Here is a 25495-nt window from a genome sequence, read left to right on the forward strand (position 1 = left end):
GTACTAAGGGGGTCCCTCCTGAGCTCTGTATTTATTACTAGGGAGGATTCTCTTGAGCTCTGCAATATTGAATAAGGGGGTTCCTCCTGAGTTCTGTATTAATGACTAAAAGGGTATATCCTGAGCCCTGCATTAATTACTAAGGAGGTACTCCTGAGCCTTGCAGTCATTAGTACCGAGTTCACTCCTGAGAACTGCATTAATTAATTAAGATGTACTTCCTAAACTCTGTAACAATTACTAAGAGGGTCCCTCTTGAGCTCTGCATTAATTACTAAGGGTGTACTTCCTGAGCTCTGTAACAATTACTAAGAGGGTCCCTCCTGGGCACTGCATTCATTACTAAAAGGGTCCCTCCTGAGCCATGTATTTATTACTAAGGGGGGTGCTCCTGAGCTCTTCAATATTTACTAAGGGGGGTCCCTCCTGCGCTCTGTATTAATTTCTAAACACGGTCTTCCTGAGGTGTGCATTAAATATTAAGGGGGGCATCCTAAACTGCATCAATTACTAAGGGGGTCTTTCCTGAACACTGCATTGATTACTAAGAGTTCCCTCCTGATTACTGCATTAACTACTAAGTTGTTCCGTCCACAAGGTCTGTATTATTTATTAAAGGGGTCCATACTGAGCTCTATATTAACTAATAAGAGGTCCTCCCCAACCTTAAATTAATTACTACAAGGGGACAACTCTTGCTCTATATTAATTACTAAGAGGATCCTCCTGAGCTCTGTACTAATGACTAATAGGGTCCCTCCTGAGCTCTGTATTAACTACTAAGGAGGTCCCTTTTGAGCTCTATATCAATTATTAAGGGGGTCCCTCCAGAGCTCTACATTAACTACTAAGGGGGTCCCTCCTGAGCTCGGCATTAATTACTAAAAGGGTCCCCCCCTGAGCTCTGTATTTATTACTAAGGGGGGTCCTCCTGAGCTCTGCAATATTTACTAAGGGGGTCCCTCCTAAACTCTGTATTAAATACTAAAGAGGGTCTTCCAGAGGTCTGCATTAATTATTAAGGGGGACCATACGAAACTGCATCAATTACTGAAGGGGTCCTTCCTGAACACTGCATTGATTACTAAGAGCTCCCTCCTGATCTCTGCATTAATTACTAAGGGACTTCTCCTGAGCACTGCATTAATTAATACAGGGGTTCCTCCTGAGCACTGTATTAATTTATAAAGTGGTCACTCCTGAACTTTGCATTAATTAATAATGGGGTCCCTACTGAGCACAATATTATTACTAATGGGGTCCCTCCTGAGCTCTTCAAAAATTACTATGGGGGCCGCTTGTGAGCTCTGCATTAATTACTAAAGGTGTCCCTCCTGAGCTCTATATGAGTCCCTAGCTGTGAACCAAGCTCTCCATGCTTGACTATTCCTGTGCACCTCCGTCCCAACTCCCGTTCTCTGATTCAAGTTTCAGCTTTCTTGGACTCTGGTTCTGCGGGGAACTTTGTGGATGCCACCCTGGTCTCCCGGCATCACATTCCGGTGGTTCCTCTCGAGAAGCATCTCGTCATTTCCTTCTATGTGCTGCTACGCTCCACCACATCTCTCCTGCTGGGTCTCCCATGGCTGCTACTCCACACACAAGTCCTTAATTGGAAGACGGGGGAGGTCCTTCGTTGGGGACCATAATGTCTGTCCAACTGTATGGTGGCACCTCTACCTGTTCTGGCTTCCTCTGTAAGCCCTTGGAGGGCCTACCTACATGTTGACAAGACTTGGCCGATGTGTTCTCCAAAAAAACAAGACTTTGCCACCCCACTGTCCCTATGATTGTCCTGTGGATCTTCTTAGAGGTTACTCTCCTCCCAGAGATCATGTTTATCCTCTTTCAGTTCCAGAGACTGCTGCTATGTCAGAGTATATTAAAGAGGACCTGCAGAGAGGCTTCATACGCAAATCCTCCTCTCCTGCTGGTGCAGGCTTCTTTTTCGTGACCAAGAAGGACGGCTCCCTTCGACCTTATATAGACTACTGCAAGCTTAACTAGGTCATGCTTAAGAACCACTACACCCTGCCGTTGATCACAGAGCTCTTTGACCATCTGCGTGGTTCCAGGGTGTTCTCCACGTTGGATCTTCATGAGGCTTTTAATCGGCTGTATACGTGTGTCATGGTCTACCATGGGGACATCTTGGTGTTCTTCCCAGACCTCGAGACCCATCAGTCCCATGTACAGCAAGCTCTTAGCCGCCAGTGGGCCAATCGTCTCAACGCCAAGCTGGAGAAATGCAACGGAGCCTTCCTTTCCTCAGCTATATAATCTCCAACAAAGGTCTCCAGATGGATCCTGCTAAACTGTGCAGTTCTACAGTGGCCACTCCCAGAAGGTCTACAAGCCATACAGAGGTTCCTGGGTTTTGCAAACTATTATCGTCAGTTTATTCTGCATTTTTCCACTTTGGTGTCCCCTATCGGGGCACTCACCAAGAAGGCCCGTGCCTGGCTCTCGGCGGCTGAAGACATCTTCTCAATGTTGAAGTCCGCCTTTGCCTCAGCTCCAGTTCTCCAGGCCTGACACTGAGAAGCCCTTCATCTTGAGATTGACGCATCCTCCATAGGTGCCGGGGCGCTGCTCATCCAGAGAGGCCGTTCTTTCATGTGCAGTTTCTTCTCCAAAACTTTTTCCCCCGCTGAGAGGAATTACTCTATTGGAGATAGAGAACTGATAGCCATCAGACTTGCCCTAGAGGAATGGCGATATCTACTGGAAGGAGCTCCCCATCCGGTTTGTGTAACCCAGCGCCTTAATCCCAGGCAGGCTGATTCCACAGATGTCTATGAGGCCAAAGAGGTTCTGGACGTGAAGACCATGAGAGGTAAGCGGTTCTTCCTTGTTGACTGGAAGGGTTTCGGGTCCAAAGAGAGATCCTGGGAGCCAGAGGAGAATTTTCTGGACTGAAGTCTCCTCCAAAGATTTCTTGGGACCAAGAAGAGGGGGAGTCCGAAAGGGGGGGGGGGTGGTTACTGTCACGGGTGTCCATGCGATCCATGTCACGGATAGCAGGCACACCAGTGTCCCTCTCCGAAGCGGCATCCGTCCCAGCCCTCACTTACCTCTCCACGCTCCTGCATCCTCCACGTCTGGTCGGCACGCGCGCCGGCTCTCGAAGATTTCAAGGGCCAGCTCACCACTGTTTGGTTTGTCCACTTCCGGGTTTTCCATATAAGCCGCATCAACCCCAGACGAATTTTTGAACTAAGTGCCACAGAGAAAGCTTTCCTTTGCTGTTCCTGTTCCCGTTCCTGCTTTGAACTCCCGTTGTTGACCCCGCATCTGACCTAGACTCTGCACCATTGCCACCAGCCCTGACTATCTGCCTGTCCCCTACCCCGAGCCTGCATTGTGATTCTGTACCTCGACCTTGGTTGTGCACTTGTGGAACGACTTGGTGCCACTTAGATTCCGGGCCCAGGCGTCGGTTTGTGTCATCATCTGCGGTGGTCCAGGGGGTTCACTGATCCCGAGCCCTGACACACTGCTATAGCGTTACATAGACTGAAGGGTAGCATCACAATAACCGTCTTGGGTCTTGTGTGTCCACTTGTCACCTTCCTGGATACGGATTAAGGTGTAGGCCCAATAGCTATTCAATTTAGACTTTAGCTCCATGGATGCTATTAAAGAGTTCAGAGTTGAGAAGCAAGGGATACTTGCTCTTGATGGACCTTTGACAAACAGTTGTTCTGGCAGCAAGTATTCATCTGTGTCGCAATTTAAAATCGGAGAATGGCATTGGAGCCAGGGAAAGCCCAGAAGAACTTGGTCCACAGATTTTGGCAGGACGGAGAACCAGATTCTTTATGAGTGCAAGGCCCCTATTTGCAGTGACAGAGGTTCTGTGACTAATTCAATATTCTCTGAAAAACATCTGCCATTTACAGAGTATTACAAAGGCTTCTCAAGGTGAGTCATGGGGAGTCTGTGCTGCAAGACTAAGTCCACCTGAATAAAGTTGGCTGCACAGTCCGGTTACACAGTGGGGGTCATTTACTAAGGGCCCGAATCGCTTTTTTTCATCGGGTTTCCCAAATTTTTTCTGATTTGCGATGAATTGCCCCGGGTTTTTGGCGCGAGCGGTCGGATTGTGGCGCTCCGGCGCCGGCATGCATGCAACGGAAATCGGGGGGCGTGGCCGTCAGAAAACCCAACAGATTTGGAAAAATTGCGATATTTAAAAAATAAGTGTCGCTTGACATGCACTTACCTGCACCAAGAAATAGAAGGTGAACTCCGGTGAACTCCAGCGGACATCGGCACAGCAGCAACACCTAGTGCATATCGGTGCACGGACCTTAGTGAATCCCGGCCGGACCAGAATCAGTGTTGGAGAATCCGGCGCTGGATCGTGACTGGACCAGGTAAGTAAATCTTCCCCAGTATGTGCAGTTTGCCTGTGTAGTGTGCAGGGGTGCCAGATTCAGGATTTCTGGCTCATGTTCTTCATGAATCTGGTGCCCCCTCCACTACTCCGACAGAGTGCACCAACTTCTTTTTGGAGCACCTTCGACATGGGCCGAGGGACACATTTCGGGCACTGCATGATAAATGTGGTGCACTGGAACACCCCCTTCAATGCAGAACTTTGTGTTGCATCGTGTATAGTTAGCTGCTCCACAAATAAATACATGTGCAAGCAGTTTGCATACTGAGCGTGCAAGTTCCGCCAAAAAACTGGTGCAGGGGCTTTAACAACTCTGGACCATAGTGAGCACTCTTGCAGCAGTACAAACATAGGTTCTCTGTGCGTCTGTGTAATGGTTCTCTCACTATGTTTAGTCCAGTCAACCTGCATGGGCTCCTCTAGTGGCTAATAAGCAGAGGCCGGAGAAACTTGGGTGCCAGTCTCAAAATCCACTTTCTCGAGTCCCCTCCTTAGCACGTTGAAGAAAGCGCATGTCAACCGGAACTGAAAAACGTATAGTCCTGTCGCGGCGAAGCAAAGCAGATGGGAGGAAACACTTCCTGGTTCCTAAAAAAATATCCTTAATGTAGCCAGTTTCAGTTCTGCCACACTCTCAAAGAGGATTGGTCCAGGATAAAGCTTCTCCAGAGAGCAAGAAACTTAGCTTAGAACGCTCAGTAGGGAATAGGCCGCGGTCACACGTACCGCTAAGCGTCCGTTCATAATGCGACGCTAGCGCACAGGGGGAGGTCCTCGGCCCGAACGCACATGCGTTTCCAGAAAAACGCATGCGATCGGCTTAACAATCGCATGCGTTTCCCTGGAAACGCATGTGCGTTCAGGCCGAGGACCTCCCTTTTGCGCTAGCGTCGCGTTATGACGGACGCCTAGCGGTACGTGTGACCACGGCCATAGCTAAGCATGCAACTCCAAATTAGAATAGACACTGGTTCAGGAATCCACAACAGTCTTTGGCACTTACATTATAACGAGGCGGAAGTGGAAGCTGGACATCAGGACTCACAGGAGCTGTAGCAGAGGAGCGGGTGTGCTGGGATCTGTATGCTACAAGAGTTGCTGCAGAGTCCAGGTGTTTGGCAATAGTCTGTATGTCCTCCATAAGCTGATCCTGATGCCAGTGCAGATCACACATGTCCTCCAGCAAGGATTGCACTGGAGTCTTGGCTTGGCCAGCGGGGTCCATGGCCTCAGCAAACCCACTGTGCTATACCACTGGTTTGACTTTGGATCACACAGTAAGGAAGCTGAAGGAACGAGGATGCCTGACAGTGGAGTTCGCAAGCTGAAGGGCTTTGATGGAATGGCCGGACATGGACACGGCTGAAGGCAAAGGCGTAAGTACACTGGTAGCAGTTGCTATGGGACCTGCAGTATCAGGGGGCCCAGTCATCCGACCTGACACTAAAGAGTGGAGGACGTGCACCATTATATACATATTATGCAGAACATTGTACAGCATAGTATGTATATAACATATATGTGATGTGTATATGTTTTATCTGTGATATGATCTGTGTATCTGCTGTTTGTATATAGCACTGTGCAACGGCTACGGCTGTATCACCATCAAGGGCGCCCCATCCTTCCACCAGGGACACACACTACAGACTCTAAGGGTTGCCCCAGGGAGAACCAGTCCCACAACCTCTCCCTCTATATCATTTCTTGCATACACCCCCCGCTGGAGACCTGCCAGGCTGTGGGACAGCCCTCCGGTCCCCAAACCAAGCACCGTGACACTAGCGTGCCTATGCTGCAGCCGCCAGCCACTCCGGTATTCCAGGCCCCAGCTGCCTCCAGGCCCCAAGAGAAGGCTAGGCCCCGGTGGGGGATGTTGCAACTGTATGTATGTGTATGTACTCGATATGTGTGCGCATGTAGGTAAGCGTTACATGTAGCATATCCCTGACCCATGGCTGATCTCTGAGAACATGTATAGGATAGCCCTGACTTATGTCTGATTAATAAGGTCATGTGTAGCAGAGCTCCGGCCTTTCTAGATGTGTAGAGAGGAGGTAGGTCCACCCGATCCCTGTGCCACATGAGAAGGATTGGTGATGGAGATCATTGCTGTGGTTTAGTGGAGGAGGACAGCTGCTGCAGCTATCTTCATGTTATGGGGTTAATGTCTTGGCTCCAGCTCCTCCGTCTTCTTTACGGCTCTCCCAGGTTGTAGTATGGGGTCTGTAGACTCGCCTCCGGCCGCCACCTTTTATGCTCTTCCTGAGTGGCAATAAATACTGGGAACAACAAGCAGCAGAAATGACCTCCATAAATTCCCGCGCTCCACAGCGATTTCCGGACAAACCGTCCACGATCCATCCCAATAGTAACTCAGAAATATGATATGAGAACAATGTCCCCTATAGCTCCGCCACCACCTATACACCCAGGGCACGCAGTGGATCTATCCGGATATGGTCTAAACATAGGGGCACATTTAATAAGGGTCGTGTGGGGCACTTTAGTCGGACTGTTCACGTTCTTCATGGCTAAAACGGCCTGCACGGGTATTTAAGAAGTATCTGTGCCATTATTGTGATGCACGTGACCCTTTTGTGGTGCAGCTTCTGGCTTCCATGCAACACAAATTAGGGGGCGAGCTGTTAGGTGCATATGGAGAACCTCCTCCCAAAACGCAGTTTTGCGTTCAGACCTAAATGCTTGTGTTCGGTAAGTGGTGTTTCTTCTTGCACAATGTAAGCGTAAGCGTCTAAATATTTCTGCCTTCAGATGTAAGGGACGAGATGCTCCAGATGCGATTCTATCTGGTCAACATGGATGTAAAGTTCAGCATTAGGTAGGACCCATCAAAAGCAATCTTTGCCTCTGCCAGCTCCTATTGTGGTCACTCATCTTTCTCTCCTACTGTGGTCCCCTCTCATCTACCCCCTAATATTGTGGTCCCCTCTCATATACCCCCTAATATTGTGGTCCCCTCTCATATACCCCCTAATATTGTGGTCCCCTTTCATCCCCCCCTCATATTGTGGTCCCCTCTCATTTCACCCTCATATTGTGGTCCCCTTTCATTTCACCCTCATATTGTGGTACTCTCTCATCACCCCCTAATATTGTGGTCCCCTTTCATCTCCCCCTCATATAGTGGTACCCTCACATTTCTTCCTCGTATTGTGGTCCCCTCTCATCTCCCCTGTGGCCCCTCTGTGTGCCGGCATCAGAGCTACAGCAGGGGAACAGTAATGATGCACAGAGTTAACAACTCCCTGCACCATTCTGTTATTGAAATCTATCCTTGTCCAATTAGGGGCAGAGCTAAAGGCAACGGGAATCCTCGGGGCATCGGGTACATCGGTGGGCCAGTCCAACCCTGTCCCCACATGTGATGTTCTATTGTATATGATAGGTATGCTCTAAACATAATGGGGCAGATTTACTTACGCGGTCCATTTGCGATCCAGCGGCGCGTTCTCTGCGCTGGATTCGGGTCCGGCCGGGATTTAATAAGGTAGTTCCTCCGCCGTCCACCAGTTGCCGCTGCTGCGCTGAAAAGCATCTGAACGCGCCGGAATTCACCGAGGCCGGCTGAGTGCAGGTAAGCGCGTCCCGAGCGACACATTTTCCGTTCTTAAATGCGGCGGTTTTTCCGAATACGTCCGATTTCCGTCGCGCGCATGCCGGCGCCAATGCGCCACAATCCGATCGCGTGTGCCAAAATCCCGGGCCAATTCAGGGAAAATCGGCGCAAATCAGAAATATTCGGGTAACACGTCTGGAAAACGCGAATCGGGCCCTTAGTAAATGACCCCCTATGTACGATAATCTGCTAGGGGGATATTTATCAAGGTTTATAAAGTCACAATTACAGGTGCACTGCCAGGAATTAAGACTTTTCCTCTCTTACTTGGACCTCCAGTCCAAGTGTCCAGGGAGGAGCGTGGAGGGTGCTGTGCCCTGTGTCTGTGCACTAGCTATAACCTGCGCAAGGACCGCGTAAGGGCTGGGGGCACATCAAGCCCCCCATATAATTGATTGTGGCAGATAAATTGCTACCAAAGCATACAATGCTCAATCACCTAGGCTCCTTTGTGTTACTCTCTGACCTTTGCGCTGTTTTGTGTTGCTCTCTCTGTCCTGGAGGTGCTCTCTGTTGTGTTGCTCTTGCTGCTTTTGGGGCTCTCCCTGCTATCTCTGTCCTGGGCCCACTGTGCATCATGTTGCTCTCTCTATCCTGGTGGGCGCTCTATCGTGTTTCTCTCTCTGTCCTGGGGGTGCGCTCTATTGTGTTTCTCTCTCTGTCATGGGGGCGCTCTCTATCGTGTTTCTCTCTCTGTCCTGGGGGTGCGCTCTATTGTGTTGCTCTCTCTGTCATGGGGGCGCTCTCTATCGTGTTTCTCTCTCTGTCCTGGGGGTGCGCTCTATTGTGTTGCTCTCTCTGTCATGGGGGCGCTCTCTATCGTGTTTCTCTCTCTGTCCTGGGGGCGCTCTTTATCGTGTCGCTCTCTCTGTCCTGGGGGCGCTCTCTATCGTGTTTCTCTCTCTGTCCTGGGGGTGCGCTCTATTGTGTTGCTCTCTCTGTCATGGGGGCACTCTCTATCGTGTCGCTCTCTCTGTCCTGGGGGCGCTCTCTATTGTTTCGCTCTCTCTGTCCTGGGGGCGCTCTCTATCTTGTCGCTCTCTCTGTCCTGGGGGCACTCTCTATCATGTAGCTCTCTCCCTGGGGGCGCTCTCTATCTTGTCGCACTCTTAGTCCAGAGGGCACTCTCTATCGTGTCGCTCTCTCTGTCCTGGGGGCACTCTCTATCATGTAGCTCTCTCCCTGGGGGCGCTCTCTATCATATAGCTCTTCCTGTGCTGGGAGCGCTCTCTATTGTGAAGCTCTGTATGCTCTCTGTGCTTCTATTGTGTTGCTCACTATCCGGAGCACTTTCTTACGTGACTCTCTGTCCTCTACTATATGATCTCTTGTGTTGCTCTTTGTACCGTACAGTCTCTTGCACTTGCGCTCACAATCAGAGGTCTCCCGGCTGGACATCATATATATATATACATTATACCTTATACATATATATACCTTATACATTCTCTGCCATAAGTAGAGTCTGGTAATTTATTAATGAAATCTTGCTGATATAATTGCCCAGAAGTGTGTGGACCCTGCCCATTGGGCCATGTGGGTTCTCATGTCTCTGTAGCCATCTTACTTACTGGTAATACACTCTCATGCATTGTTCGACTGGGAATAATCACTTTTCAGAAGATCAAATAAAGTGCGGGTCCAGGGCTGGGAGCAGTCAGTACAATAAGACAAAACTACAAGAGCGCAGCTAAATCCGGGATATGTCCCTTATTGCGTTTACGGCAAGAGCTTGGATTGAGAGGGAAGTTTGCATCTATTTCAGCTGTCTCTTTTATAGGCTGTCAGAGCTGGTTAGTCTCTCTCAAAATTAGTCCTTTGGATCATCTTCTTACTAAAAACAAAATCGTAGCTTTTTTCCCAAGCAATAGCGGATTAGGGCGAGGAGCTTTGTTTAGCTAAAGCGAAGGATTAGAGAAGATTTGCCCTCATAAAGTTGTGGTTTGATGGTGCTTTTATCCCTGGATGTTGCTGCAGGATTAGGCGCATACAAAGAAACTCCTTGTGCTGTCTCACGGGCTGCAAAGGGGCGAGGACGGACCTGTGCGGCCCGGCTCCTTGGTCACAAATCCAATGACATAAACTCCAGTGGACATCTCCTGAATGCCAGATTGTCAAGACAACTAGCAAGAATAGTGAACCCTGGAGTGGATGTGAGTCTCGCAGTCACTCACCCTCATCTACGAAACTCCTCGATAAAATCCGCTGGAGTAAAAAAAAAGGGAAAAAGCAACCAGATTATTGAAGCAAAGTCCACACCCGGAATGCCTTCTCACTGGGCTGAGGCTCGGTCCACATGTCACCTCTCAGAAGATGTGGCTCCTCAGCCTCCAGAACTGTATATGTATTTCAGAACCTTCGCTCCAGATCTGTATGTGTATATATTTATTACAGAACCTTTTCGCTGGGCTGAGGCTCGGTCCACGTCACTTCTCAGTAGATGTGGCTCCTCAGGCTCCAGATCTGTATATATCTGTATTACAGAACCTTCTCATTGGGCTGAGGTTGGGCCCACATGTCACTTCTCTGTAAATGTGGTTCCTCAGGTTTCAGACCTGTATATATATTTATTACAGAACCTACTCCCTAGGCTGAGGCTGGGTCCACATGTCACCTCTCAGTAGATGTGGTTCCTCACGCTCCAGTTCTGTATATATCTGTATTACAGAACCTTCTCATTGGGCTGAGGCTGGGTCCACATGTCATTTCTCTGTAGATGTGGTTCCTCAGGTTTCAGACCTGTATATGTAAATGTATTACAGAACCTACTCCCTAGGCTGAGGCTGGGTCCACATGTCACTTCCCAGTAGATGTGGCTCCTCAGGCTCCAGATGTATATATATATGTATTACAGAACCTTCTCACTGGGCTGAGGCTCGGTCCACGTCGCTGCTCTGTAGATGTGGCTCCTCAGGCTCCAGATCTGTATATATCTGTATTACAGAACCTTCTCATTGGGCTGAGGCTGGGCCCACATGTCACCTCTCAGAAGATGTGGCTCCTCAGCCTCCAGAACTGTATATGTATTTCAGTACCTTCGCTCCGGATCTGTATGTGTATATATTTATTACAGAACCTTCTCACTGGGCTGATGCTCGGTCCACGTCGCTGCTCAGTAGATGTGGTTCCTCACGCTCCAGATCTGTATATGTATTACAGAACCTTCTCATTGGGCTGAGGCTGGGTCCACATGTCATTTCTCTGTAGATGTGGTTCCTCACGCTCCATACCTGTATGTGTATACCTTTATTACAGAACCTTCTCACTGTGCTGAGGATGGACCACATGTAATTTCTCAGACTACTTGAATGCAAATGCTAACCCATTTATTTTACATAATTTAACAATTTTATGAAACCGCATAAATCTCAACATTTCTCCAAATGTTAAGGCACTTTAAAACAACAGTCTCCGTCACATTATAGCACACATTATAGCAGCATATATTTAGAGCACAGACTTCTGAATGCCCACCCGGCCACTGACCCCTGTGCAGCTTTTCCAGAGGTGCCAGTGGCCATGGGCTGAGAGGGGGTTCGTTGCGACACCGTCAACCACAACCAGATATTGGCCACTTACACCACACTAACCCTGTCTGGTTGGAGCGACAAACACCTCTAGAAGTCCTCGTCATAACGCCACCATGCATTCCTGTGTGCTGGTCTACAGACACTAGCCGTTTACAGCGCCTTGGACCAGGCCTCGGCAAAGTGCTTGATGACCCCTCAGGAAGGGAAGCTAGATGATGGAGAATCATGGCCACGGTGGAGAGACCTAATGGATGGCATGACAGACAATCCCACGGGGGCTGTCACCTCCTGCTGATCTGGAAGGGCCACAGGGGGGGGTCTGCACTACACAGGATGCCCCAACAGCCTCCTGAGAAGGAGGAAGCGGCTTGTCAGAGAACATGCCAGAGCTAGCTGCTGCACCCCTGGCTCTGCGTCTCAAAGGGGCACAGGAACGGGCAGAATAGTGGGCAGATTAACCAGGACTGGAGGAGGGGTAGCCAGTGCACACCACACCGGCATGACTGAGCGGCTGTTCACTGGGCGCGTGGACAGTGCCCTCTTAATATCCACTAGTCTGTGGGGCTGGTGTCAGGATTTAAACCGACATCCTTTGGCCTTACTAGTCAGCTCTCTACCACTGTGCTATGTAGCCTGATTGTTTTATACCTGTTTTCTTGTTGCTGGTGTTTCTGCATTACCTGCTGGTGTTTTTAGTTCTCAGCTATGTTAATTTATATCCTCCCATCAGAAGTGGCCAGGATCCATTTTTGTTATTCAGTATTTGCTAGATATTGTTGTATCTGCAGCGTATCCCTGGCTCTGTTCTGTTGGAACATCTACACTCACCGGCCACTTTATAAGGTACACCATGCTAGTAACGGGTTGGACCCCCTTTTGCCTTCAGAACTGCCTCAATTCTTCGTGGCATAGATACAACAAGGTGCTGGAAGCTCCTCAGAGATTTTGCTCCATATTGACATGATGGCATCACACAGTTGCCGCAGATTTGTCGGCTGCACATCCATGATGCGAATCTCCCGTTCCTCCACATCCCAAAGATGCTCTATTGGATTGAGATCTGGTGACTGTGGAGGCCATTTGAGTCCAGTGACCTCATTGTCATGTTCAAGAAACCAGTCTGAGATGATTCCAGCTTTATGACATGGCGCATTATCCTGCTGAAAGTAGCCATCAGATGTTACAGGGTACATTGTGCTCATAAAGGGATGGACATGGGCAGCAACAATACTCAGGTAGGCTGTGGCGTTGTACCAAGGGGCCCAAAGAGTGCCAAGAAAATATTCCCCACACCATGACACCACCACCACCAGCCTGAACCGCTGATACAAGGCAGGATGGATCCATGCTTTCATGTTGTTGACGCCAAATTCTGACCCTACCATCCGAATGTCGCAGCAGAAATCAAGACTCATCAGACCAGGCAACGTTTTTCCAATCTTATACTGTCCGATTTCGATGAGCTTGTGCAAATTGTAGTCTCAGTTTCCTGTTCTTAGCTGAAAGGAGTGGCACCCGGTGTGGTCTTCTGCTGCTGTAGCCCATCTGCCTCAAAGTTGGACGTACTGTGCGTTCAGAGATGCTCTTCTGCCTACCTTGGTTGTAACGGGTGGCGATTTGAGTCACTGTTGCCTTTCTATCAGCTCGAACCAGTCTGCCCATTCTCCTCTGACCTCTGGCATCAACAAGGCATTTCCGCCCACAGAACTGCCGCTCACTGGATGTTTTTTCTTTTTCGGACCATTCTCTGTAAACCCTAGAGATGGTTGTGCGTGAAAATCCCAGTAGATCAGCAGTTTCTGAAATACTCAGACCAGCCCTTCTGGCACCAACAACCATGCCACGTTCAAAGGCCTCAAATCACCCTTTTTCTCCATACTGATGCTCGGTTTGAACTGCAGGAGATTGTCTTGACCATGTCTACATGCCTAAATGCACTGAGTTGCCGCCATGTGATTGGCTGATTAGAAATTAAGTGTTAACGAGCAGTTGGACAGGTGTACCTAATAAAGTGGCCGGTGAGTGTATACTGTGAGAGATTCTGGGAAGTTTGTCTGTTCTCTTGTATTCTCTCACCACTGTTCTCATGTCTGTTCCCCTTTGTCTGTGTTTATTTAATATTGAGTGCTTTGTGGACCTGCTCTGCTTGTTACCCGTTATTCCTGTCCTCCCTATCGCCCTCCTTCCTGTATTGAGCCTTGGTTGGTTGGTTGTTTGTGTGCATGCTGTGATTGCTAGATTGCCAAGTTTTTCTTTCAGCGTTTTGTTTGGAGGGCCCAAATTTAGTACACCAGACCCAAGTATCTCTTAGTCCTTCTATCTACTATCTGGAAAGGTCTATGCGGTCAGAGAGAAGTTGGTGGGTCCGGAACTAGCCAGGGTAAACCATGACAGCGTGGCTCAGTTAGGCCGCCAGCCATGACGCCAAAGAAGACCCCTGGATAGTCGCAGCAGCTGGTGGAGTGGTGGACCGAGGTGGTGGCGAGGTACTGGAAAATCCAGCCCTTGCCCTTTGTCTGAATCCAAGCGCTAAGTGCCACCAACAGGGGGTCCTCCATAAATGCCAGGTAGTGCGAATCAAAGGTACAATACCAGACAGGCCCCAGTAATTAATATATACCCCGCAGTAATATATATACAGCCCCCCCAGTAATATATAAACAGCCCCCCCTGTAATATATAATTACAGCTCCAGTAATAAATATAAAGCCTCCAGTAATATATATACAGCGCTGCAGCATATTTCTGCACTGAAATTAGCGTTCCGGTGCTCAGTGCGTTCCGTGCACCACATTTATCATGGAGAATCATACAGAAGTGGGTCACATGCCCAATGTTAAAGATGCAACACAAAAAAAGTTGGTGCCCTCTGTCGGAGCATTGCTGGGGGCACCAAATTCATCAAGAACGTGCTCCAGAAATCTGGTGCCCCCTGTACACTACACAGGTAAACTACACATAGTACAGAATGCACTGTTTTTAGCAAATGTGGCACATTGGGGGTCATTTACTAAGGCCCGAATCGCTATTTTTCGTCGGGTTTCCCGAATAGTACCGATTTGCAACGTTTTTCCCTGAATAGCACTGGGTTTTTTGGCGCACGCGATCGGATTGTGGCTCATCGGCACCGGCATGCATGCGACGGAAAGAGGGGGGGCGTGACCGTCGGCAAACCCGACGGATTCGGAAAAAAAGCTGTATTTTAAAAGAAAAAAGTGGCGCTTGACACGTGCTTACCTGCACCCAGTATAGGATGGTAAACTCCGGCGAACTCCAGCGGACCTCGGCGCAGCAGCGACACCTGGTAGACATCGGGCGCACTACCTTAGTGAATCGCTGGAAGACCTGAATCCTCGACGGAGGATATATAAGAATGGACTCTATGGAGGGTTTGGTTCTCTATATCATGATGGTCTCTATGTAGGGTCTGGTCCCCTTTATCAAGATGGTCTCTATGTAGGGTCTGGTTCGCTGTATCAAGATAAACTTTGTGTAAGGTCTGGTTCTCCATATCTGGCTGGACTCTTTGTATGGTCTGGCTCTCTATATAGGGATGGACTCTTTATAGGTTTTGGATCTCTGTATCAGGATGGTCTCTATGTAGGGTCTGGATCTCTGTATCCTGATGGGCTCTATATTTGGTCTGGTTCCCTACATCTGGATGGTCTCTATGTAGGGTCTGGCTCTCTGTATCCCAATGGGCTCTATGTAGGTTCTGGCTCTCTGTATCCCAAAGGGCTCTATATAGGGTCTGCTTCTCTACATCTGGATCATCACTTTGTAGGGTCTGGTTCTCTGTATCACCATGGTCTCTATGTAGGGTCGGGTTCCCTGTACCAAGATGGTCTCTATGTAAGGTCTGGTTCCCTGTTCCAAGATGGTCTTTATATAAGGTCTGGTTCTCTACATCTGGATGGTCTCTATGTAGGGTCTGATATTCTGTATCACAATGGTCTCTATGTAGGGTCTGGTTCCATGTACCAAGATGGTCTCTATGTAGGGTCTGGTTCCCTAAATCTGGATGGTCTCTATGTAGGGTCTGGTTCCCTAAATCTGGATGGTCTCTATGTAGGATCTGGTTCTCTACAACTGATTGACCTCTATGTAGGTTCTGGCTCTCTGTATCCTGATGGGCTTTATATAGGCTTTGGATGGTCTCTATGTAGGGTCTGGTTCTCTGTACCAAGATGGTCTCTATGGTGCAAGTGGAAACCTGGAGGGTGAGACTGGAGCTGGGTGAGCAGGGATTGCTCTGACCCAGAAGTCTCAGGGTAGAGGGAAACAAAAGGGGACAAGAGCGCTCTCCTTGTGTAGTGGGGTAAAAACGTAATATATCTAAAAGAACATAGGTGGGTGCTCACCTTGAAGCACAATTAGTGTGCATGTAGAGTAGAACGGGAGATTCCAGGCGCCAACCTTCTTGACCTATATATGCCCAGGTGGAGGCCAATAGGTATATGCAGCTTTTCGGTTCTGAGTTCCAATAAATGGAGCGAGATGCGGTGGCGCTAGGCTCGGAATGAACTCCCCGGTACGATCTTTAAAATTACATCAGTTGTATTACATCATTTTGTGATGTAATTTTAAAGATCGTACTGGGGAGTTTATTCCGAGCCTAGCGCCACCGCATCTCGCTCCATTTATTGGAACTCAGAACCGAAAGGATGGTCTCTATGTAAGGCCTGCTTCTCTAAATCTGGATGGTCACTATGTAGGGTCTGGTTCTCTACATCTGGATGGTCTCTATGTAGGGTCTGGATCTCTGGATCCAGATGGGTTCTATATATTGTCTCGTTCTCTACATGTGGATGGTCTCTATGTAGGGTCTGGTTCTCTACAACTGATTGGCCTCTATGTAGGTTCTGGCTCTCTGTATCCCAATGGGCTCTATGTAGGGTCTGCTTCTCTACATCTGGATGATCTCTATGTAGGGTCTGGTACCCTGTACCAAGATGGTCTCTATGTAAGGTCTGGTTCTCTACATCTGGATGGTCTCTATGTAGGGTCTGATTCTCTGTATCACCATGGTCTCTATGTAGGGTCTGGTTCCCTGTATCAAGATGGTCTCTATGAAAGGTCTGGTTCTCTACATCTGGATGGTCACTATGTAGGGTCTGGGTCTCTACATCTGGATGGTCACTATGTAGGGTCTGGGTCTCTACATCTGGATGGTCACTATGTAGGGTCTGGGTCTCTACATCTGGATGGTCACTATGTAGGGTCTGGGTCTCTACATCTGGATGGTCACTATGTAGGGTCTGGTTCTCTACATCTGGATGGTCACTATGTAGGGTCTGGGTCTCTACATCTGGATGGTCACTATGTAGGGTCTGGTTCTCTACATCTGGATGGTCACTTTGTAGGATCTGGGTCTCTACATCTGGATGGTCACTATGTAGGGTCTGGTTCTCTACATCTGGATGGTCACTTTGTAGGATCTGGGTCTCTACATCTGGATGGTCACTATGTAGGGTCTGGTTCTCTACATCTGGATGGTCACTATGTAGGGTCTGGTTCTCTACATCTGGATGGTCACTTTGTATGGTCTGGTTCTCTGTATCAAGATAGTATCTATGTTGGGTCTGGTTCTCTATATAAAGATTGGTTCTAATTAGGTTCTGGTTCTCTGTATCAGGGTGTTCTCTATGTAGGGTCTTTTTCTCTGATGGTTTCTGTATAGGACATTGGTGCAGTCTGGGGTCATAGCTAGAATAGTCTCAACGTAGTGCTAAATACTAAAACTAAGCTGGCACAACTTAAAGGAAGGGTTAACGCTGCATTGATGTGGGACATTGCTGGAGTTCTGCTGCCTCATTGACAGAGGATGGATGGCCGCAGTGTTCATAATTCTTAATCATAGCTTAGCTGCAGTCTCAGACAGAAAAAATGCTTAAAAACAAAATGAAAACCCCGAGCTCGGAAAACTATTGATTCTGCCCATGGCCAGTAATAAAGAGCAAGTAACCTGTAGGTGAAAGACTTGTGCAATGCATTTATACCATAATAGCTGAGATCAGGACTTTTGCAATGGTGGACACCTGGGGCCTTTCCACTGCTTGAACCTCACCGACTTTGGAAACCATGGCTCAATGATCTAAGCTGATTCCAATGATAGTTTTGTTGTTTTAGATCTGTAGTTGGCTGTTACATGCTCATCTTCTATCTTGTTGTCCACAGAGGTCAAAGTGCTGTTGGATCCTGGTGGCCTGTCCAGTCCATTATATTGGAAATACTGCATCACGACGACGTGGTGTCCTCACATCCATGATCCATCCATCATTGGTGTTTGGGTGTCATAGTATGGCCTCCTGGTTCCTTCAGGCTTCTCACCTTTGGATTATTCAGACCCTTATGCATAAACGAGATCACAACACAGATGGGAGGTACAGTATTCTGTGTGTGGGCCCTTCCAGTGTTGTGGGAGATATATCATATTTCTCTTCAGGCGTCATTTTGTCTAACTGGAGGCCATCTTGTCTTAGCCAGGGTCATGTTGTCCACTGTCCAGCCATGTTATGTTTCAAACATCATTTTGTGTGAACTGTTTAGAAATTACGTTGTCCTTGCTACTGTTTAGCTTGTCTTTTCTTTGACTTCTCTGCTTGAAGGCCATGTTGTGACTCATACAAAGCTAATACAAGGACAATTAGTATAAATATTCTGTTTCCCACTAGTATTTTTCCAATAATGAAGTTCAAAATGTCTAAAGTGGTAAGTTCTGGTATATTCAAGCTAACCCATAGCATTTCAGTATTTTATCACCTTTTTCATGCACTCTGCATGGTTTTTTCTGTTCTGTTATACACGACTGCCTGCTTTGAAATAAATGCAGTGATTTGAGAACAATTTATGGCCGAGTGACTGTCTATTCTGTGCCCATTATCCCAGCACTAGGAACAAAGATCTAAAATTTGGAAATCACCTTACAATTGTAGAAGGGCTGTTTTAGCCCTAGATAAAGATCTTTAACAGTTGGTTATGTCCTAACCACAGGATAGGTGATAAATGTAGTAACACAGGCATACCAATGTCCAGGCCACTAAAACTTTCACTTGTATGCGGCTAAGTTCAGTAAACGAGGGACCCACAGTCCCCTACTCTTGTCATCCATGGGGTCCCGGTAGTTAAAGCCCCAGCAATCATACTTTTTGAACCCACCCTGTTTGTCCTCTCCGCCAGTTTTTTTGTTTTTCCTCTTGCCATCCCCATTGCATGTGAAAGAGCAGAGGACAGGATGGGAGCGAGCAGGAGGCAGACAGGGGTGTGAATACCCTTGCCCACCATATTCACTATAGTCCAATGGAGGTTATAGCTGAAATCTGCACCAGAACCTCTCCGCAACAACTAAGATGGAGAACCCTCTTAGTTGATCTAGGGAGATGTGCACCAACAAGGGGGAATATTAATGCTGACATGCAAAGAACCAGTCTTAAAATATCCCCCCTCCCCCCTTTGTTTTGGAGATAACTTGCAAAGGGATCGGGTAAACCACTGATCTGCCAATCCCTGATTGCATGTAGTCTTAACCAAATGGGTCCTGTTGCCACTACTGGATGGACAGCGGCTGCCCACACTTCTGCCACTCTCTCTCCTACTCCTGACATCTCTCCTGTCAGTATCTCCGCTGCCGCTGTCTCTGTTTTTGGGGTCTCTGTTTTTGGGGGTCTCGGGGGCTCTGGTGTCGTTGTCTCTGGTGTCGCTGTCTCTGTCGTCGCTGTCTCTGGTGTCGGTATCTCTGGTGTCGTTGTCTCTGTCGTCACTGTCTCTGGTGTCGGTATCTCTGGTGTCGTTGTCTCTGGTGTCGGTATCTCTGGTGTTGTTGTCTCTGGTGTCATAACTGGAGGCGTGTCCTCGGTAAAAGTGGCATTAATTGTAGTGTCGTTAGTAACATAGCAATATATTTTTCTGCTCCAAATAATAGGAGCTGCGTACAAAGTAGACTCTCTGGTTATTACAACTCATAGGTGCTGAGGATTAGTTCTCACAGATATAAAAGCTCCTTCCACCCCTATAAAAAGGGGAAAATCCTTGTATTCTGTGAGGATGTAATGGGGGGTGCTGCCTCCATCATTGTACTCCATCATCCTCCTGCCATGGCCTCTGCAGTGTACCGCAGGGTGGTCTGCTCTACTTTTGGGAGTTTTTGCTCTCACTTCCCTGTACCCAACGAAGCCTTACAAGGTGCAGGTGCTCCATCACAGGGTGGAGATTCTCCATCACAGGGTGCAGGTACTCTAAAACAGGGTACAGGTGCTCCATAAGGTGCTCCCTCACAGGGTGCACAAATCATCAGAGGTTCTCCATCACAGGGTGCAGGCCCTCCATCACAGGTTGTTGGGTTCTGCATCGGAGGATGCAGGTGCTCCATCACAGGGTATGGGGTTATCCATCACAGGGTATGGGGTTATCCATCACAGGGTATGGGGTTATCCATCACAGGGTATGGGGTTATCCATCACAGGGTATGGGGTTATCCATCACATGGTTTGGGGTTATCCATCACAGGGTGCAAATTACTAGCATAGGGTGCAGGTTCTCCATCACAGAGTAGAGGCGCAGAGTTCAGGTCCAACAACAAATAATGCTATTTTTCTAGAAAAAGTAGAGCTGAAGTACTTGCTTTGAAAAGTATTTTGTCATGCCTACCATGGGGAAGGGTAAATTTGGTTTCCGGTACTGTGATGTGGCTAAAACAGGGCACTGTAAATATTGGGTAAAAAATTTGGCTATTTGATAAAGGGGTACGTACTGTGACTATTGGCTACTGTGGGGTTACTATGGCTATTGGTTACTGTGTATATATATATATGAGAAGAACCAAACATTTTTGTTTTGCAAACTCTATAGAAATGAGTTGTGGCTGCAAGAAACTGACATGGCAGTTTAGGTCACAGAAGAAGATTGGAGAAAACATCTAGAATGGAAGTAAGTGCTTGTATTACCCTTGAGCTCACATTTCTGCTGCATCTTCCCTGCTCACTTAAAGGCTTAGTTTTATTCATATATGGAGTGGGGGGCACACAGACTTTTTGAAATTCATTTTACCACTTGAGCTACAGCTGCAGGACACACCCATACATGGAGCTACAGCTGCAGTACACAGCCATACATGGAGCTACAACCTCAGTACACAGCCATACATGGAGCTACAGCTGCAGTACACAGCCATACATGGAGCTACAGCTGCAGTACAAAGCCATACATGGAGCTACAGCTGCAGTACACAGCCATACATGGAGCTGCAGCTGCAGTAAACAGCCATACATGGAGCTACAGCCACAGTGCACAGCCATACATGGAGCTACAGGCACAGTGCACAGCCATACATGGAGCTACAGCCGCAGTACACAGCCATACATGGAGCTACAGCTGCTGTACACAGCCATACATGGAGCTACAGCTGCTGTACACAGCCATACATGGAGCTACAGCTGCTGTACACAGCCATACATGGAGCTACAGCTGCAGTACACAGCCATACATGGAGCTACAGCCGCAGTACACAGCCATACATGGAGCTACAGCCACAGTACACAGCCATACATGGAGCTACAGCCACAATACACAGCCATACATGGAGCTACAGCGACAGTACACAGCCATACATGGAGCTACAGCCGGAGTACACAGCCATACATGGAGCTACAGCCGCAGTGCACAGCCATACATGGAGCTACAGCGACAGTACACAGCCATACATGGAGCTACAGCTGCAGTACAGAGCCATACATGGAGCTACAGCGACAGTACACAGCCATACATGGAGCTACAGCTGCAGTACACAGCCATACATGGAGCTACAGCGACAGTACACAGCCATACATGGAGCTACAGCCGCAGTGCACAGCCATACATGGAGATACAGCCACAGTACACAGCCATACATGGAGCTGCAGTACAGAGCCATACATGGAGCTACAGATGCAGTACACAGCCACACATGGAGCTACAGACGCAGCACACAGCCATACATGGAGCTACAGCCACAGTACACAGCCATACATGGAGATACAGCCGCAGTACACAGCCATACATGGAGCTACAGCCGCAGTACACAGCCATACATGGAGCTACAGCCGCAGTACACAGCCATACATGGAGCTACAGCCGCAGTACACAGCCATACATGGAGCTACAGCCGCAGTACACAGCTATACATGGAGCTACAGCTGCAGTACACGGCCATACATGGAGCTACAGCCACAGTACACAGCCATACATGGAGCTACAGCTGCAGTACAGAGCCATACATGGAGCTACAGCTACAGTACACAGCCATACATGGAGCTACAGCTGCAGTACACAGCCATACATGGAGCTACAGCCGCAGTACACAGCCATACATGGAGCTACAGCCACAGTACACAGCCATACATGGAGATACAGCCACAGTACACAGCCACACATGGAGCTACAGCCACAGTACACAGCCATACATGGAGATACAGCCACAGTACACAGCCATACATGGAGCTACAGCCACAGTACACAGCCATACATGGAGATACAGCCACAGTACACAGCCACACATGGAGGTACAGCCGCAGTACACAGCCATACATGGAGCTACAGCCACAGTACACAGCCATACATGGAGATACAGCCACAGTACACAGCCACACATGGAGCTACAGCCGCAGTACACAGCCATACATGGAGCTACAGCCACAGTACACAGCCATACATGGAGATACAGCCACAGTACACAGCCATACATGGAGCTACAGCTGCAGTACACAGCCATACATGGAGTTACAGCGACAGTACACAGCCATACATGGAGATACAGCCACAGTACACAGCCATACATGGAGCTACAGCCGCAGTACACAGCCATACATGGAGCTACAGCCGCAGTACACAGCCATACATGGAGCTACAGCCACAGTACACAGCCATACATGGAGATACAGCCACAGTACACAGCCATACATGGAGCTACAGCTGCAGTACAGAGCCATACATGGAGCTACAGATGCAGTACACAGCCACACATGGAGCTACAGACGCAGCACACAGCCATACATGGAGCTACAGCCGCAGTACACAGCCATACATGGAGCTACAGACGCAGCACACAGCCATACATGGAGGTACAGCCGCAGTACACAGCCATACATGGAGCTACAGCCGCAGTACACAGCCATACATGGGGCTACAGCCGCAGTACACAGCCATACATGGAGCTACAGCCGCAGTACACAGCCATACATGGAGCTACAGCCGCAGTACACAGCCATACATGGGGCTACAGCCGCAGTACACAGCCATACATGGAGCTACAGCCGCAGTACACAGCCATACATGGGGCTACAGCCGCAGTACACAGCCATACATGGGGCTACAGCCGCAGTACACAGCCATACATGGAGCTACAGCCGCAGTACACAGCCATACATGGGGCTACAGCCGCAGCACACAGCCATACATGGAGCTACAGCCGCAGTACACAGCCATACATGGAGCTACAGACGCAGCACACAGCCATACATGGAGGTACAGCCGCAGTACACAGCCACACATGGAGCTACAGCCACAGTACACAGCCATACATGGGGCTACAGCCGCAGTACACAGCCATACATGGAGCTACAGACGCAGCACACAGCCATACATGGAGGTACAGCCGCAGTACACAGCCATACATGGAGCTACAGTTGATCTGCTTTTCCCACTTGCCTGTATTCTAAAACTACAGCAATACAGAAGACGCCACTTCTGCCTGCTTGATATGTGCTGGATGCATTTTTCTTTGGATATCTTTGAGTCTTTAGTAGAGATGAGCGAGCACTAAAATGCTCGGGTGCTCGTTATTCGAGACGAACTTTTCCAGATGCTCGAGTGCTCGTCTCGAATAACGAGCCCCATTGAAGTCAATGGGAGACCCGAGCATTTTTTTAATAAAACTGAACAGTAAAAGAACAGTGCAAAAAAAAAAAAAAACCAGATGTTTGCAGATGTTTTACTTGTAAGAACACATTGAAATAACACTATTCTTCACTTTCCAGGTGTTCGCGCGTGTCTCCCGCTAAGTTAGGATATGTGCACGAACATCTGGAATGTGAAGAATAGTGTTCTTTCAATGTGTTCTGCACTTAAATGCTCCTGTGTTCACTGTTTTTAATGTTTTAATTCTATTCTTCACATTGCAGGTGTGCGCGCGTGTCTCCCGATAGGTTCGGACGAGTATACTCGCTCATCTCTAGTCTTTAGTATTAGAGCTACTAGCATTAAACTAGCAGTAATTTTGATTGAGCTTCATCATTTGCTATGGGGCCCTGCCTCTCCTAGTAACGCCCCTGCTGCTTTTGATATGTATGTGTAATACTTGATTTTGGTATTTTGATATTTATACACCGGGCTTGGTTCTGGTGCTGTGCATATGGAGCTATACTTTTGGTGTGAGCTGGAGCTGTATTTATGTATAGAACTTGGTTTGCTACATGACAGACTTCTTGCATGTAGGGAACCTGTTAAAACCATTGCAGGTTCTTCAGCTTGGGATAGTGATCCTCCTGTGTACGGGGCAGGTTCTTCAGCTTGGGATAGTGATCCTCCAGTGTATGGGGCAGGTTCTTCAGCTTGGGATAGTGATCCTCCAGTGTATGGGGCAGGTTCTTCAGCTTGGGATAGTGATCCTCCAGTGTAGGGGGCAGGTTCTTCAGCTTGGGATAGTGATCCTCCAGTGTAGGCGGCAGGTTCTTCAGCTTGGGATAGTGATCCTCCAGTGTAGGGGGCAGGTTCTTCAGCTTGGGATAGTGATCCTCCAGTGTAGGGGGCAGGTTCTTCAGCTTGGGATAGTGATCCTCCAGTGTAGGGGTCAGGTTCTTCAGCTTGGGATAGTGATCCTCCAGTGTAGGGGGCAGGTTCTTCAGCTTGGGATAGTGATCCTCCAGTGTAGGGGGCAGGTTCTTCAGCTTGGGATAGTGATCCTCCAGTGTAGGGGTCAGGTTCTTCAGCTTGGGATAGTGATCCTCCAGTGTATGGGGCAGGTTCTTCAGCTTGGGATAGTGATCCTCCAGTGTAGGGGGCAGGTTCTTCAGCTTGGGATAGTGATCCTCCAGTGTAGGGGGCAGGTTCTTCAGCTTGGGATAGTGATCCTCCAGTGTATGGGGCAGGTTCTTCAGCTTGGGATAGTGATCCTCCAGTGTAGGGGGCAGGTTCTTCAGCTTGGGATAGTGATCCTCCAGTGTAGGGGGCAGGTTCTTCAGCTTGGGATAGTGATCCTCCAGTGTATGGGGCAGGTTATTCAGCTTGGGATAGTGATCCTCCAGTGTAGGGGGCAGGTTCTTCAGCTTGGGATAGTGATCCTCCAGTGTAGGGGGCAGGTTCTTCAGCTTGGGATAGTGATCCTCCAGTGTATGGGGCAGGTTCTTCAGCTTGGGATTGTGATCCTCCAGTGTATGGGGCAGATTCTTCAGCTTGGGATAGTGATCCTCCAGTGTATGGGGCAGGTGCTTCAGCTTGGGATAGTGATCCTCCAGTGTAGGGGGCAGGTTCTTCAGCTTGGGATAGTGATCCTCCAGTGTATGGGGCAGGTTCTTCAGCTTGGGATAGTGATCCTCCAGTGTAGGGGGCGGGTTCTTCAGCTTGGGATAGTGATCCTCCAGTGTAGGGGGCAGGTTCTTCAGCTTGGGATAGTGATCCTCCAGTGTAGGGGGCAGGTTCTTCAGCTTGGGATAGTGATCCTCCAGTGTAGGGGGCAGGTTCTTCAGCTTGGGATAGTGATCCTCCAGTGTAGGGGGCAGGTTCTTCAGCTTGGGATAGTGATCCTCCAGTGTAGGGGGCAGGTTCTTCAGCTTGGGATAGTGATCCTCCCGTGTACGGGGCAGGTTCTTCAGCTTGGGATAGTGATCCTCCAGTGTAGGCGGCAGGTTCTTCAACTTGGGATAGTGATCCTCCAGTGTAGGTGGCAGGTTCTTC

The 25495-nt window shown here is 48.7% G+C and overlaps 1 protein-coding gene across 2 annotated transcripts in view; it reads left to right on the forward strand.

Moving 5' to 3' along the window:
• Positions 1–5513: 5513 nt before the first annotated feature.
• The window catches only part of DMBX1 (diencephalon/mesencephalon homeobox 1), a 52385-nt gene continuing 32403 nt past the window's right edge, over positions 5514–25495 (forward strand). Inside the window, exon 1 of one of the 2 annotated variants that reach the window (XM_072127933.1) lies at positions 5514–5778. In XM_072127933.1, the coding sequence (XP_071984034.1) occupies positions 5740–5778 (39 nt within the window). In that variant the 5' untranslated portion in view covers positions 5514–5739. The remainder of the gene's footprint in view (positions 5779–25495) is intronic. The other variant, XM_072127934.1, reaches the window with a different exon arrangement.

This window comes from Engystomops pustulosus, chromosome 10, assembly GCF_040894005.1.
Source record: "Engystomops pustulosus chromosome 10, aEngPut4.maternal, whole genome shotgun sequence".
Lineage (NCBI taxonomy): Eukaryota > Metazoa > Chordata > Amphibia > Anura > Leptodactylidae > Engystomops > Engystomops pustulosus.